The following is a 17478-nucleotide window of genomic DNA, read 5'->3' as shown; positions in this document are numbered from 1 at the left end:
AATTTGGTTTCAGACCTGATCAATTAGAAAAGCCATTCAAATCTCCAATAAGAGCATCTAGTGATGATTGTTGAGTCTGAAAGGCAAATGAACAGTATCATCTGCATATAAGGAAATGTTGGTTTCAAGGACGTTGATACTCAGACCTACTGAACAAAAATATAAACGCAACATGCAATCAGAATTAGTCTTTCCCCGCAAAAGGGCTTTATTACAGACATAAATACTCCTCAGCACCCCCCTCAGATGATCCCGCAGGTGAAGAAGCCGGATGTGGAGGTCCTGGGCTGGTGGGGTTACACGTGGTCTGCGGTTGTGAAGCCGGTTGCACTTACTGCCAAATTCTCTAAAACGACGTTGGAGGCAGCTTATAGAAATAAACATTAAATACTTTGGCAACAGCTCTGTTGGACATTCCTGCAGTCAGCATGCCAATTGCACGCTCCCTCAAAACTCCGAAACATGACCCGCCAAACCACGCTTCTTAACACCCGCCCGCTTAACCCAGAAGCCAGCCGCACCAATGTGTCGGAGGAAACACCGTTCACCTGACGACCAAGGTCAGCCTGCAGGCCCCGGCCCACCACAAGGAGTCGATAGAGCGCGATGAGCCAAGTAAAGCCTCCCCGGCCAAATCCTCCCCTAACCCGGACGATGCTGGGCCAATTGTGCGCCACCCACTGGGACTCCCAATCACAGCCGGTTATGATACAGCCCGGGATCGAACCCGGGTCTGTAGTGACACCTCTAGCACTGCCGCTGTACATTATTCACAATCAACACCCATTCTCCTTTTTTACTTTTTGAACTATGACTGAAGTATATAGGCCTGTCCCATTCTTCTTTCCATTTTGATTCATCATCTGATATTGTAGGCAGATTATATTAAATGCTTTTTTTAAATCTCGAATCCACGTGAACACCTTTTCTTTTTGCACAATTTGCAAGACCTTTACAAATATAATTGGCAATACTTAGGTCATTTTTTTCTATAGCTGTGATGTAATTTCATAGAAAGGATAGCCATAAGTAGTCTCATAGAAGGCTTTACATGATATTTGGATGTCTGGTCGTCAGTAACGTACAGTGCCCTCCGTAATTATTGGGAAAGTGAAGCATTTTTTTCTTATTTTGCTGTGAATAATGATGAGTGAGAAAGTTACAGACTCACAAATATCATACCCCCAAGACATACTAACCTCTCACCATTACAACAAGGGAGGTTAGCATTTCTTGTGGGGTATGATATTGGTGTGTCTGTACTTTTCTCACTCATCATTAGGCTCTGTACTTCAGCACTGTAATCATGGTAACATCCACATTCCTTTTCAAAGTATTTAGAAATATATTATATTTTTATTTAAAATAAAAGTGACTCCAAAATGACAATACATTATTTACCATTCATTTCAATTGGGCACAAATCATCTGAAACACGACCAAAACAAACAGAAAATGCATCCAACAAATTTGTAGTCACGAGCTTGATGTAGTCATTGTGTGCTATGAATATGGGACCAAATACTTTAATACACATACAGTGCATTTTGAAAGTATTCAGAACCCCTTGACTTTTTCCACTATTTGTTACGTTACAGCCTTATTCTGAAATTGATTAAATTGTTTGTTTTCCTCATATATCTACACATAATACCCCTTAATAACAAAGCAAAAACTAGTTTTTAGAAATGTTTGAAAATGTATTAAAAATAAAAAACAGAACTTATTTACATAAGTATTCAGACCCTTTACTATGATACTTGAAATTGAGCTCAGGTGCATCCTGTTTCCATTGGTCATCCTTGAGAGGTTTCTACAACTTGATAGGAGTCCACCTGTGAAGGAATTGTCCATAGAGATCTGAGACAGGATTGTGTTGAGGCACAGATCTGGGGAAGGGTACCAAAAAATGTCTGCAGCATTTAAGGTCCCCAAGAACACAGTGGCCTCCATCCTTCTTAAATGGAAGAAGTTTGGAACCACCAAGACTCTTCCTAGAGCTGGCCGCCCGGCCAAACTGAGCAATGAGGGGAGAAAGGCCTTGGTCAGGGAGGTGATCAAGAACCAGATGGTCACTCCCTACGGTGAAGCATGGTGGTGGCAGCGTCATGCTGTGGGGATGTTTTTCAGCGGCAGGGACTGGGAGACTAGTCAGGATAGAGGGAAAGATGAACAGAGCAAAGTACAGAGAGATCCTTGATGAAAACCTGCTCCAGAGCGCTCGTGACCTCAGACTGGGGCATAGGTTCACCTTCCAACAGGACAACGACCCTAAGCACACAGCCAAGACAACGCAGGAGTGGCTTCGGGACAAGTCTCTGAATGTCCTTGAGTGGCCCAGCCAGAGCCCGGACTTGAACCCGATCAAACATCTCTGGAGAGACCTGTAAATAGCTGTGCAGCGACGCTCCCCATCCAACCTTACAGGGATTTAGAGGATCTGCAGAGAAGAATGTGAGAAACTCTCCAAATACAGCTTGCCAAGCTTGTAGCGTCATACCCAAGAAGACTCAAGGTTGTAATCATTGCCAAAGGTGCTTCAACAAAGTACTGAGTAAAGGGTCTGAATACTTATGTAAATGTGCTATTTCTGTTTATTTTTTTTATTTTTTTTATAAATGTGCAAAAATGTCTAAAAACCTGTTTTTCCCTTGTCATTATGGGGTATTATGTGTAGATTGATGAGGAAATAAACCAATTTAATCCAGTTTAGAATAAGGCTGTAACGTAACAAAATGTGGAAAAAGTAAAGGGGTCTTAATACTTTCCGAATGCACTGTATAAGTGAATTTGTGTTTTTATAAGTGAATTGTGAATTTGTGTTTTATAAGTGAATTGTGAATTTGTGTTCCCTTAAAATGGGGGGACTATGTACAAAAGGTGCTGTGCTTTCTAAACGGTTCACCTGATATAGATGAAAATACCCTCAAATTAAAGCTGACAGTCTGCAATTTAACCTTATAGTCATTGTTTGATTTCAAATCCAAACCTTTGAAGTATACAGCCAAAATAATCAAACATGCTTCACTGTCCCAGTAATCACAGAGGGCACTGTATACAGTATAACATAAATACATAAAGAATGTAGAACTAAAAACACAAAAGGAAACATGAAAAAAGGCCTGTCAGCAGGTGACATGCACTGGAAGGTATTGTAATACCCGCTATTTAGCGCTGAAGCGCACATCAGGCAAACGCCCACACCAATAAATCCAAGGTGTAACCTTTTCATCACGGTTTAGCTTGCCATTAATATAGACCTTGTCAACAACAATATAGGCACAAAGTCAGTTGATCTATTTTCCTTAAGCATCGGGTAGAGTGTTTTCCACCTAATTGCCAAACAACGCTATGGCCACCTTCTGGTTTGGAGTATTTTAACAAGGCTGAATGGTTGACGACTTCAAGGTCTTTGCTGTGTGAACACAAAAGAGATTGACTGGTGACACTGTTCAGAGGTGCTAAGTACTGTCGGCAGGCAAACATTTGACAATCCTACCTGTGTGTGTGTGTGTGTGTGAGAGAGAGAGAGAGAGAGAGAGAGAGAGAGAGAGAGAGAGAGAGAGAGAGAGAGAGAGAGAGAGAGAGAGAGAGAGAGAGAGAGAGAGAGAGAGAGAGAGAGAGAGAGAGAGAGAGAGAAAGAGAGAGAGAGAGAGAGAGAGAGAGAGAGAGAGAGAGAGAGAGAGAGAGAGAGAGAGAGAGAGAGAGAGAGAGAGAGAGAGAGAGAGAGAGTAAACAAAACAAAACTGAAGGAGAGGATGATGGGATCAGGTTATTATTTTCCACAGGAGCAGGAGGCTGTGAAAGCTGACAGACATGTTTTCCTCTCTTACTCATTACACACACATACACATCAATGTGAAACCAGAATGAGGATCAGAGGTTACATTTTATTTGGCTAATTTGATTTGTGCAACAACCAACCTGTCCAGTGTAAAATGGCAAGGATGTTATAAAAGTCTCTAATCTAGCAGAGACCTAGATATACTGTAAAACTGACTACAACTCACCTAGATATTCAGTCACAAATAAAAAACTGCTTTACAAAAACAGTCAGAGACTTAAAGGCATTTTCAAATTGGGTAGAGAGAGAGAGAGGGTGAGAGATCAAGAGAGAGAGGGGTGTATTCATTACGCCTGTTCTGTTGAAAAATGTTTTGCAACAGAAACGGTTTACTCCAATGGAAAACGTTTTGCAACGAAAATGAGTTTCTATTGGACAAATTCAGGTAGGTCCCTCCCCATTTCATTCCGTTTGCTCTGTTTGCTTCTGTTTGGTTCTTAAACGGTAAACGGATACTGTTGCAAGACGTAATGAATACACCCCAGGTCACAGCCTGCAATCTCATTGGGAACTTGTCACAATGTGCTGATTTCATTGGCTCTTGCTAAGGAATGGTAGAGTTTGATTGGCTTTGCCATAGAGCGTCTTATGACCGCCCATGGTTCTTCAGATGTTATTTTGGTAGAAATGTGATCACGATACAATATAATTACATTAATTAATAGAATATATCTCGCTCACATTGTCATGCCATTATTTCATCAATAGTTTCATTTTAAATCATTGAGTGATTGTGGTAATTGAGAGTCTGTTCATATAACCCTTTTTTTGGGATAAATCCTATTGCCTACTATTTACAGATCTCTTAATTAATCGTAAATCAGAAATGTGTTATGTTTATTTCACTTCCTGAACCAGTCTCTCTCGGGGCCAATCTGTGAACAGTGATATGTGTTTGTTTATTTGGATCTCCATTAGCTTTTGCAAAGGCAGCAGCTATTCTTCCTGGGGTCCACAAAAAACAAAACATGACAAGTAACAAAACACTGATACAATGATAGAAAAGGACAGTCACACAAATGTAAAATACAACGATATACAAATAATACCAAAACACATTTTTTATAATACTACAAACAATACACCAAATAAAATAATATGTGTGTTAGATTGTGTCTGTGTGTGCATGTGTTTGTTTGTGTGTGTGTCCCCGCTGTTCCATGAGATGTTGTTCAATCTTTTTTTAATGGTAATTTTGCTGTTGCTTGAGTAATTGGAGATGGGAGTTCCTTGCGATCATGGCTCTGTATGATACTGTGCATTGCCGTGAATTATTTTTGTATTATCATCTATGTGAATTTCAACTAACCGGTGCCCTCGCACATTGACTCGATACCGGTACCCCCTGTATATAGCCTCGCTATTGTTATTTTACTGCTGCTTTTTAATTATTTGTTACTTTTATTTCTTATTATTTGGTTATTTCATGTTTTTTTTGTATTTTTTTGGTATTCTTTCTTATAATTGCATTGTTGGTTAAGGGCTTGTAAGTAAGCATTTCACTGTAAGGTCTACACCGGTTGTATTCAGCACATGTGACAAATACAATTTGATTTGATTTGATTTGTTTTGGACATGGGGACTGTGAAGAGACCCCTGGTGGCATGTATTGTGGGGTATATAAGGGTGTCTGAGCTGAATGTTATTTGATTATGCAGACAATCTAACATTTTCATTACAGTAATGCTTCTCATAAAAATTAGAAGAGAAGCAGTTAATCTCTCATCAACCCTCAACCAGGAAAGACTGATGTTATCATCATGATGGTTTAGGAGGGTCAACCTGTGCACTGGGCAGATTCACTGTGTTTGAGAGGATCAGCCTGAGAAAAGCACTGCGCAGATTAGCTAATCTAGATCACTTCATCACATCAGATCTTTTCACATCAGATCTTTTTCAGAGCTGATCTGATTGGACAAGCACATGAAACATTCATGGACATTTAGCTAGCTTGCTGTTTCTAGCTAATTTGTCCTGGGAGATAAACACTGGGTTGTTATTTTACCTGAAATGAATATGGTCCTTTTATTAGCTGGATCTTTGTAGAATTTTTCCCCATTTTGAATCATATAAAGTTGTGTGTTCTCTACTTTGACAATTAATCCACTCATAAAAAGGGAAATTTAGTTTTTAGTTCGTTTTCTTTGATTAATCTCTCCTCGTTTATCATTCTTCTTCTTCTGTGGATTTTATATGGCGGTTGGCAACCAACTTCGATGTGCATTACCGCCACCAACTGGACTGGAGTGTGGACTTCGTTCATCTTTCAATCATGACGCGTGCAAGCAGTTTGGATGAAATTACTGAATAACATGCATGTGTATATTTATTTTGCGACGCTCGCGCATGTAACGCCAGGTGAACCAGGTATAGCAGATCCTTGTTACAGAGGTTAGGGGATCTAACTAGATGGCAGTGGGTTGGCTAGTGGACCTGAACAGCTGCTAGCGCTCAGGCCGACCGTTCTCAACACACAGCCTCTCTATTGGATGACACAATTCATGTGACTAGGAATGACATCATGCAACATTAACGGCTGCCGTCATGGTAACGATGACATCATCAGACAATCTCCCGTGACTTCCTGATGGCACAGCAGAGCAGCATGCTGAAGATCATCCCAAACATCTGTGGAATAGAATGGGAAATGAAGAGTTATTTACTGTAGAGAAGTCTCTCTGTCAACCTGTCTGTCTATCTGTCTGTAATGGAGCGTAGTGGGATAACATGGTCTTCCGTTGCACTGTGTGTCTGTGTGTCTGTGTGTGTGTGTGTGTGTGTGCGTGCGTGCGTGTGTGCGTGTGTGTGTCTCACCATGATAACTCCAATAGAGATACCCACTCCTCCTATGATGTGCAGCTTGGAGTCAAACAATTCATCTATAGCATCAGGACAGCTCTGCAACACACACAAACATATTAAAGAGCGACTGCCTCTAAACTTCTCGTTTTGAAAATGTTGCATCGATGTGAGTCAGAAACGTTTATTCTAGTGTCAAAATTGACTACAAAGTTTTAAAATAATCATTTTGGTCAGTCTTGTCCAAAACTGAGATTTGCGAGATGATCGGGAAAAAAATGTATGTCACAGAATGAAGGGTATCTTAACAGATTTCCTTCGGTTGAGTTTATTTCACAGCTGACCCAATGTCAATTTGAATTGACATTATCCCTATGGGGCTAGTTAGGGACCATCAGTAAATTACACAATGTACATGGGACAATATTTTTCAATATTATTAGCTCCAAATGTTGATATTTTAAAAACCTCAAAGCAACTATATATTTAAAAAATTTATTTACAAATATTGAAAGCATTTAATGAGACAACTAAAAGATGTGCAACATGAAAATATTGTCCCATTTACATTGTGTAATTTATTGACGGTCCCTAACTAGCCTCAGAGATAGGCTATCCAATGTCAAACCAACTTTACCACGGTCGCACACCAACCAGCTGAAGCTAATTGGCGAAAGAACTTGGCTAGCCTATGCGACTTCAAGATGCAAGACATGTTTAGACTGTTTTAAGTTATCTAGAAGGATGAGTGACTGTAACTTTATACTGTTTTGGCAGAGTGAATGTACAAACACTTGCCACGTGTGAGCACACACACAAGAGACGCCCGCATTAAACCCCCCCGCAAAGACAACTCTCGTTTTGCTTCAGTCATGGCCGCTGCATTTATTAATGACCAAGCTCAAAAACTAGGCCAAATCAGGAGGGGCTGTAGAGATACAGAATGAAGGGCTATAGAGATAAAGATGGAGGAACACCTGAACACAAACACAATCACAGAGCAGGGGGTTACCTTGGTGATGAGGCTATCCAGCCCGTCTCTTCGGGGACAGGTGTTTTTGGCAGAGTCCACAACGGAACCTGTGGGTCCACAGCAGTCCAACTGTAACACACAAGGTAGAATGGTCGCGAGCTGCCCAGTGACACAAGCCTACCAGACGAGCTAAACCATTTCTATGCTCACTTCGAGGCAAGCAACACTGAAGCATGCATGAGAGCACCAGCTGTTCCGGATGACTATGTGATCACGCTCTCTGTAGCCGATGTGAGTAAGACTTTTAAGAAGGTCAACATTCACAAGACCGCAGGGCAAGAAATATTACCAGTACGTGTACTCCGAGCATGTGCTGACCAACTGGCAAGTGTCTTCACTGACATTTTTAACATGTCCCTGACTGAGTCTGTAATACCAACATGTTTCAAGCAGACCACCATAGTCCCTGTGCCCAAGGACACTAAGATAACCTGCCTAAATGACTACCGACCCGTAGCACTCACGTCTGTAGCCAGTGCTTTGATAGGCTGGTCATGGCTCACACCAACACCATTATCCCAGAAACCCTAGACCCACTCCAATTTGCATACCGCCCCAACAGATCCACAGATGATGGAATCTCTATTGCACTCCACACTGCCCTTTCCCACCTGGACAAGAGGAACGCCTACGTGAGAATGCTATTCATTGACTACAGCTCAGCATTCAACACCATAGTGCCCTCAAAGCTCATCACTAAGCTAAGGATCCTGGGACTAAACACCTCCCTCTGCAACTGGATCCTGGACTTCCTGACGGGCCGCCCCCAGGTGGTAAGGGTAGGTAACAACACATCTGCCACGCTGATCCTCAACACGGGGGCCCCTCAGGGGTGCGTGCTCAGTCCCCTCCTGTACTCCCTGTTCACCCATGACTGCATGGCCAGGCATGACTCCAACACCATCATTAAGTTTGCCGACGACACAACAGTGGTAGGCCTGATCACCGACAACGATGAGACAGCCTATCGGGAGGAGGTCCGAGACCTGGCCGTGTGGTCCCAGGATAGCAACCTCTCCCTCAACGTGACCAAGACAAAGGAGATGATTGTGGACTACAGGAAAAAAAAGAGGACTGAGCACGCCCCCATTCTCATCATCGGGGCTGTAGTGGAACAGGTTGAGAGCTTCAAGTTCCTTGGTGTCCACATCACCAACAAACTATCATGGTCCAAACACACCAAGACAGTCGTGAAGACGGCACGACAAAGCCTATTCCCCCTCAGGAGACTGAAAAGATTTGGCATGGGTCCTCAGATCCTCAAAAAGTTATACAGCTGCACCATCGAGAGCATCCTGACTGGTTGCATCACCGCCTGGTATGGCAACTGCTCGGCCTCTGACCGCAGGGCACTACAGAGGGTAGTGCGTACGGCCCAGTACATCACTGGGGCCAAGCTTCCCGCCATCCAGGACCTCTATACCAGGCGGTGTCAGAAGAAGGCCCTCAAAATTGTCAAAGACTCCAGCCACCCTAGTCATAGACCGTTCTCTCTGCTACCGCACGGCAAGCGGTACCGGAGCGCCAAGTCTAGGTCCAAAAGGCTTCTCAACAGCTTCTACCCACAAGCCATAAGACTCCTGTACAGCTAATCATGGCTACCCGGACTATTTTCACTGCCCCCCACACCCCCACCCCATCTTTTTACGCTGCTGCTACTCTATTAATTATTTATACATAGTCACTTTAACTCTACCCACATGTGCATATTACCTCAACTACCTCAACTAGCCGGTGCCCCCGCACATTGACTCTGCACCGGTACCCACCTGTATATAGCCTCCCTACTGTTATTTTATTTTACGTCTTTTTTTCTCAACACTTTTTTGTTGTTGTTGTTTTATTTTACATTTTTATTAAAAAATAAATGCATTGTTGGTTAAGGGCTGTAAGTAAGCATTTCATGGTAATGTCTACACCTGTTTTATTCTGCGCATGTGGCAAATACAATTTGATTTGATTTGATTTGATTTAGGTGTCCATCTGTTTTTATCTGTAAATGTGTATTGTCTCTGCTCCCAACCCCCCCAGACAAGGCTGCACACAAATTAAACACATGATTACCCCAGTCTGTATGAGACGGAGTGTCTCTCTCAGTGTGTCCTGTCGAGTGTTCTGGTAGTTCTGATATGTCTCCATGTAGAATTGAGTGATGTCATCAACCACCTGTAGGGTTGCAATGTGACACAAAGCAAGGAAAGAAATATAATGTAACACAGATAATAGCAGGGGAAGGGCTTTAATGTAACACAGAACAGGGGATGTAATATGTTTTGGGACCTTGCTTTGGTTGGAAAAACCCCAGATTCCAGCGGCGACCTCAATGGCGAATATGATGAGGAGGAAGAAGAAGAACTGCAAGAGACCGATACGCACATGAACCGCTTTGTATGTCATTTGACAAGTGTCCTCTGACACAAACCACTCCCCGGTCAGGAGGGACTTAGGACACACACACACGAAAGAGAGAGAAAACGAGAGAGAGACAGAGAAAGACAGAGAGAGAGAGAGACCAACCTGGTCTCAGTGCAGTTCATATTATTCTATATGTAAATCATTTAGTATGTTTTGATGCGTTTTGTAGGTATTAATTTGTGGATGTCCATCACCCATTTCGTATGATATGTTACGAATTACAATTCGTATTATGTTACGAAATTGTAAAACGTACAATATGTTATGAATTTTCTAAACGTATGATATGTTACGAATTCTGGCTAGGTGGCTAAAGTTAGCTAGCGGCTATCATTAGCTAGGCTAGGGGTTAGAGGTTAGGGTTAAGGTTAAGTTTAGGGGCTAGGTTAAAGGGTTATGGTTAGGGTTAGGGTAAGGGTTAGCTAAAAGGATTAAGGGTAGGGTTAGGGTTAGGGTTAGGGGAAGGGTTAGCTAACATGCTAAGTAGTTGCAAAGTATCTATAAATGTGTAAGTAGTTGAAAAATTGCTAATTAGCTAAAATGCTAAAGTTGCCCATGATGAGATTCAAACTCGCAACCTTTGGGTTGCTAGACGTTTGCGTTATATGCCCACCCATCCATCCCGACCAACAACCCTACTCTCGTTTTTGCCTTAAGTAACCATCTGTCTTATGTAACAATACCAAGCGTAACATATCATACATTTACTATTTCACGTCTAGTCTATGAGACCAGGCTGGACAGACAGACAGAGAAATAGGGAGACAGGGAGACAGATACTGAGTTCTGGCCTTGAAACTGTTCTGTAAACAGTGATATACTGAAACAAAGAGGTACAGAGTATCTGACTACCAGCCCCAATAACAGTCCAACTAAACACCAAAGAGAAAGAGAAAGAGGAGGTATAGAGGTTAACTCACCAGCCCCAGCATACAGGGAGACTCCTGAATCGCTCCACAGCATCCCAGGAACCCCACCACCATCATCAACGACCCTGCTATTATCAGGATATACACACCTACACACACGCACACACACACACAACCATCAACATCAACAGAGCCCCTGCAGTGATATTTGATTATGTACACTGAACATAAATATAAACGCAACATGTAAAGTGTTTCCTGAGCTGAAAAAAAAAAATCCCAGACATTTTCCATATGCACAGAAAGTTTATTTATCTCCTTTTTTTTGCACACATTTGTTTGCATTCGTTAGTGAGCATTTTTCCTTTGCCAAGATAATCCATCCACCGGACAGGTGTGGCATAGCAAGAATCTGCATGATCATTACACAGGTGCAACTTGTGCTGGGGACAATAAAAGGCCACTTTAAAATGTGCAGTTTTGTCACACAACACAATGCCACAGATGTCTCAAGTTTTCAGGGAGCGTGCATTTGGCATGCTAACTGCAGGAATGTCCAACAGAGCTGTTGCCAGAAAATGGCTTCTTCACCTGCAGGATCGTCTGAGGGGGGGGTACTAAGGAGTATTTCTGTCTGTAATAAAGCCCTCTGATTGGCTGGGACTGGCTCCCCCATGGCTGCACCCCTGCCCAGTCATGTCAAAACCCTAGAATAGGGCCTAAAGAATTTATTTCAATTGACAGAGTTCTTTATATGAACTGTAACTCAGTAAAATCTTTGAAATTGTTGCATGTTGGGTTTATATTTTTGTTCAGTATATGTGTGAGTGCATGCGTGCTTGCATGTGAGTGTTTGCATTACCTGTGAAGAAGACATAGGGAGATTCTGTTCCTTCAAACAGTCCTCTGGTCTTTGGGTCGAACCTCAACCACAACCCTATAGCCAGCACTCCTGTACCTGCAAGCTACCACAAACAGACACAAAATATTAGATATCATACACCTATCCCAGGGCATGGAAAGCCAGGTGAGAGAGCAGGTAGGGACATGTTGAGAAACAGGGTTATGTCAGGTTATATTATTATTATTTATTTTTTTGTCATTTAGCAGACGCTCTTATTCAGAGCGACTTATAGGAGCAATTAGGGTTAAGTGCCTTGCTTAAGGGCACACCGACAGATTTTTCACCTAGTCGGCTCGGGGATTAGAACCAGAGACCTTTCGGTTACTGGCACAACGCTCTAACCCACTAAGCTACCTGCCACCCGTGTGTGTGTGTGTTAGCTGACTTGGGGTAAGCTAACACACAGAGGAGAGAAGAAGAGGCCATCGGCCTGATTCCTTCATACAGTATCAAATCTACTACAGACTTACAACCAGAGCTGCTGCTGCTGCTGCCACCACAGACACACACACACACACACACACACACACACACACACACACACACACACACACACACACACACACACACACACACACACACACACACACACACACACACACACACACACACACACACACACACACACACACAGCCTCCTCAGTCAAATTAATTATTAACTTTAGCAGAGAGCCTTGATGTAGAATGGTGCTCTGCTCCATGGTGTGTGTATGTGTGTGCGTCTTCTGCAGTGATCAGACCAAACCTAACGAGGCCAGATAAACTCAGTAAATCGGGGTAGATTACTCATGCCTTGTTCTCCGTTCGGAGAAAATGGCCTAGTTAAAGAGAACATTCACCACACACACATACACGCACTCACTCAAGCTAAGTAAAGTAGACCTACCCAGAAGAAGAAGTTGAAGATAAACATGATGTACTTCACACACCTGATCCTTCCGAACATTTCCATATTGCTAACGTGATCTCTCTGTGTAACAGAGCAATAACTAAATCATTAACACTTCTCTCCTATTTCCCTAGACAGTATCGCAGAGAGTGACTGGGATAAAGCAAGAGGAGAGATAAACAGAGCATAGAGTGATAGAGAAAGTAGTAGGGAGTAACTGTCAAGCCTTGGAGTCACCTGATCAGAAAGGTAGAGGAGGGGGAAGTGGGCTGGGGGGAGGGAGGATAGCCCAGACAACCTGGGTTCTACTCTGTGAATGATTGAGTTGGTTTCCTCTGTTAATGATTGATTTGGTCTACTCTGTAAGTGATTGAGTTAGTTTGTTTAATCTAATCATGCTGCTTGCACTACACAACTACACTACTGCTAATACACCCTCAACAGCTGCAGAACCTAACACACACACACACACCCATAGATACTGTAGCTACCTACAGTCAGACACATGTTTTGAATCATGCAACAAGGGGAGCTCTGTTCTTTCATCTGCATTGGGCCTAAACGCATCACGCACCATCGCACACCCCACCAAGACACAACACAAAACACAACACACAAACATTCACACGCCAACGCTGAGTTATTGAAATGCTGTGCACACTGGAACTGGGTCACTCGGCCACCAGGGATTATTTGGCCGGTTTGTGTGTGTGTGAGAGATTATTTCACCTTTCACCAACAAGATTCCATTTATCAGTCCAGTCATGGCCAGCTAAATTACTGTTCCACTTTCCCCAAGCAGATACTGACAACCCCCCTCAGACAGATACACACATGCACACACACATGCGTGCGCACACACAAACACACTAACTGAAAATGGTAAATTATACGTAATGTTTTTGTATTACCAACAGTAAAATACTCTGACATTTTTTACATAATGTAAATTATGGTGCATTATCGGGAAATTTTGTGGGCGGGGAAAGAATTGCCGTATTTCAAATGGTACTGTAATTCCACCCCACATAATACAGTGCCGTATCGTATTTTTTGGCGCGCCAAAAAACGTTCTCCCACTAGTGGGTGCATGGTATTGTTGTTTCTGGCTCATTAACACTTTACCTAGCAGCCAACCTGCTTGCACCAATCCCTTGTATTCACAGTAAAATACTGTGAAATACAAACCCCTCCCCTCAATGAATTTCATTAATTAATCCATTCATATATTAATTCATTCCGATTGCGGTAGCATTTACTTTTACAGTATAATACTTTCAGTACTTACTTTGAAACAGTATTTCTATTACAGTAGGTGTACTGTAATATGAAATACAGAATTATACTTGCCAGGAGCTGCCTGTAAACTACTGTCAAATTCTCAGTTATCCCTTTACAATGCACATATAACTTTCATTGATGAAAGAAACCTGGAGAGGAACCAGACAGATTCACAGGGGAATCTTCCTCCTCTGGCTCTACACTGCCTCTACCCTGCATGTGTGGAATAAACCCTTAAAAATAGGCTATAATTTATATGAATCAACCTGCTGTTGTCTGCAAGCCACAAGAACAACACACACACACAGCCCCTTTAATAGTATAAGTAGTGACTCACCCAGAAGATGAGATTGAAAGCGAACATCAGGTATTTGACGCACATTTCTCCTCCTGATAGAGCGGCCATAGCGACTACAGTGGCACAGTTCTCCTCTACTCTCCCTATAGTTTACACTGTTATTAACAACGAACCCACCAAACAAAATTGTAGGCCTACTAGCCTAGTAATAATAATAATTATGGAGTACACAAAGAGAAATCCGTTCTCCGCTCACTCTTTCTCTGCCGCTGCTCTGCCGCTTCTCGTGCGCGTGTAGCTATCGACCCCCAGAGCGAGACCAAACCGCTGTCGGTCTGTCGTATCCTGCTCTTTCTCTCTGAATGTCTCACTCTCACTCTATCGCTTCTTCATTTAACGTAACACCACAAACTGTATATAAAAAGCCACATAGTATGACAGACATAAACTATATTATGAACAGATTAGGCTATTATCAGAAGAAGTTAAAAACTCTATGTTTGAATGTATGAACATTCTGTAGCCTATTTAATATCAATCAGTATTGGGATTCCCCAGCCACCCGTGCATTACGTAATGTATAAGCAGCAAAATAACGTCATCTCTCTGGACAATGACAGAGCGCGTGATAGTAATGAAATAGATAATCTAGTTTGATAAATAAATAGGGCAGCATAGGCTAAATTAACAAACGGATGAATGGACAGCGAGCACTGATATTGGTGGGCTGGGCTGCTTTAACATTGTCCCGAAAGATAATTTTCCATCACATATTATCACACACAAACATATAAATATGTGATAGCCTACTTCTCTAGTTGTTGTTAAAGGGCCAGCCTCCCTTCTGTCGCTGTCTATTGTAGCCTCAGTCAGAGGAGGAAGGGGAGGACCATTCTACTCAGTGAATTTCTGAAATATCGCAAATAATGAAACAGTCAACATTTTATTATTTTTTAGATAAAACTATACCTGATTAAGACACACTGTTTTGCAATGAAGGTCTACAGTATTCTCTACAGTATCCTCTAGGGCAGGGTTCTTCAATTCCGGTCCTGGAGGGCCGGAACACTTCAGTTTTTTATTTCTACCTGGTAGTTAATTGCACTCACCTGGTGTCCCAGGTCTGAATTAGCCCCTGATTAGAAGGAGAGGATGAAAAACAGAGGTGTTTCGGCCCTCCAGGACCGGAATTGAAGAACCCTGCTCTAGGGTGTAGCCGGAAGATAGCAATTTTATATCCTCCTCTGGTTACATTGGCTTCAATACAAAACCTAGGAGGCTAATGCTCCTCACCCCCTTCCATAGACCTACATGGTAATTATGACGACTTCTGGAGGGCATCCTCCAACCAATCAAAGCTTTTGCAGTATGAACTAACATGTTGTCTATCCAATCAAAGGATCAGAGAATGAACCTAGTAGTATGCATGTGTGATTTAGAAGCTTGGTAACATTGTTGGATAGATTGAGATAGTGAATAGTGATAGTTGAGCATTTGTTGGCTATTATTCCACTTAAATTAGTTGCTTCAAACTACAGGAGATGGAATGGTAGATTATATATTGTTTCCTTGGTTACAGAACTTAATTTTTGTGTTGAGTTAGTGCAATTTATTTCAATTGCCTTGCTAACTTCTGTAGCAAGTATATAGCTAGCTACCATTTACATTTTAGTCATTTAGCTGACACTCTTATCCAGAGCGACTTACAGTTAAGTGAGCGCATACATTTTCATACTGGCCCCCCGTGGGAATCGAACCCACAACCCTGGCGTTGCAAACACCATGCTCTACCAACTGAGCTACATCCCAACTGAGCGACGTCGTACGAGAGGAGCAGGAGTAGACGTGACAGCCCCCATTGATTTCGTTAGTCACTCTTACTCAGATATCATATTAAAAACATTAAAAACATTTCTCTACACCCTATAACAAAAATGTGTAGAATTGCACCAAATTAGCTGTAACTTTTTATGTTATGTGTGTGCTGTAGTGTCAGTGTAGTATGTGTGGGTAGGGTTCAGTGAGTGCCAGTTCAATAATGTTAATGCAAAAAAGGGGAGTCAGTGCAAATAGTCCAGGTAGCCATTTGATTAACTGTTCAGCAGTCTTATGGCGCTCCGGTACCGCTTGTCGCATGGTAGCAGAGAGAACAGGGGCCTTCCTCTGACACCACCTGGTACAGAGGTCCTGGATGGCAGGGAGCTCAGCTCCTGTGATGTACTGGGCCGTATGCACTACCCTCTGTAGTGCCTTGTGGTCGGATGCCAAGCAGTTGCCATACCAAGCGCTGATGCTGCCAGTCAAGATGCTCTCAATGGTGCAGTTGTACAACCTTTTGACGATCTGAGGGCCCATGCCAAATATTTTCAGCCTCTTGAGGGGGAAGAGGCATTGTTGTGCCTTCTTCACGACTGTGTTGGTGTGTATGGACCATGTTAATTCCTTAGTGATGTGGACACCGAGGACCTTGAAGCTCTCAACCCGCTTTCTACAGCCCCATCAATTTTGATGGGGGCGTGCTCGGCCCTCCATTTCCTGTAGTCCACAATCAGCTCCTATAGCCTTGCTGACGTTGACGGAAAGGTTGTTGTCCTGGCACCACACTTCCAGGTCTCTGATCTCCTCCCTGTAGGCTGTCTCATCGTCGTTGGTGATCAGGCCTACCACCGTTGTGTTGTCGGCAAACTTAATGATGGTGTTGGGGTCGTGCACGGCCACGCAGTCGTGGGTGAACAGGGAGTACAGTAGGGGACTAAGCACGCATCCCTGAGGGGCCTACATGTTGAGGATCAGCGTGGCGGATATGTTGTTGCCTACCCTCTCCATCTGGGGGCAGCCCGTCAGGAAGTCCAGGACCCAGTTGCAGAGGGTGGTGTACTTGGCAATGATGCCCTTTATCTCTCCCGAGTGGCGCAGTGGCCTAAGGCACTGCATCGCAGTGCTAGCTGTGGTTCGAATCCAGGCTCTGTCGTAGCTGGTCGTGACCGGGAGACCCATGGGGTGGCGCACAATTGGTCCAGGGTAGGGGAGGGAATGGCCGGCAGGGATGTAGAGCATGGTGTTTGCAACGCCAGGGTTGTGGGTTTGATTCCCACAGGGGGCCAGTATGAAAACAAAAAAAATTATGTATGCACTCACTAACTGTA

At 43.0% G+C, this 17478-nt stretch overlaps 1 protein-coding gene across 2 annotated transcripts; it reads right to left on the bottom strand.

Annotated features, from left to right (window-relative positions):
* Positions 1 to 6133: 6133 nt before the first annotated feature.
* On the bottom strand, positions 6134 to 14812 carry LOC121576355 (CD9 antigen). 2 transcript variants are annotated; one of them, XM_041889438.2, is made up of 8 exons: positions 14372 to 14812; positions 11823 to 11925; positions 11012 to 11109; positions 9957 to 10031; positions 9741 to 9842; positions 7656 to 7745; positions 6659 to 6742; positions 6134 to 6472 (listed from the first exon to the last, which is right to left on the bottom strand). In XM_041889438.2, exons 1-8 carry the CDS (start codon positions 14438 to 14440, stop codon positions 6407 to 6409), a joined length of 687 nt encoding a protein of 228 aa, XP_041745372.1. In that variant the 5' UTR covers positions 14441 to 14812; the 3' UTR covers positions 6134 to 6406. The 2 variants fall into 2 exon arrangements, with proteins under 2 accessions (XP_041745372.1, XP_041745373.1); XM_041889439.2 differs by lacking the exon at positions 14372 to 14812 and adding an exon at positions 12751 to 13003.
* Between the last annotated feature and the right edge of the window lie 2666 nt (positions 14813 to 17478).

The sequence above is a fragment of the Coregonus clupeaformis genome, unplaced genomic scaffold (assembly GCF_020615455.1).
Source record: "Coregonus clupeaformis isolate EN_2021a unplaced genomic scaffold, ASM2061545v1 scaf0128, whole genome shotgun sequence".
Taxonomy (NCBI): domain Eukaryota; kingdom Metazoa; phylum Chordata; class Actinopteri; order Salmoniformes; family Salmonidae; genus Coregonus; species Coregonus clupeaformis.
Note: the sequence above shows the minus strand (reverse complement) of the source record. Positions and strands in the feature narration are given on the sequence as shown.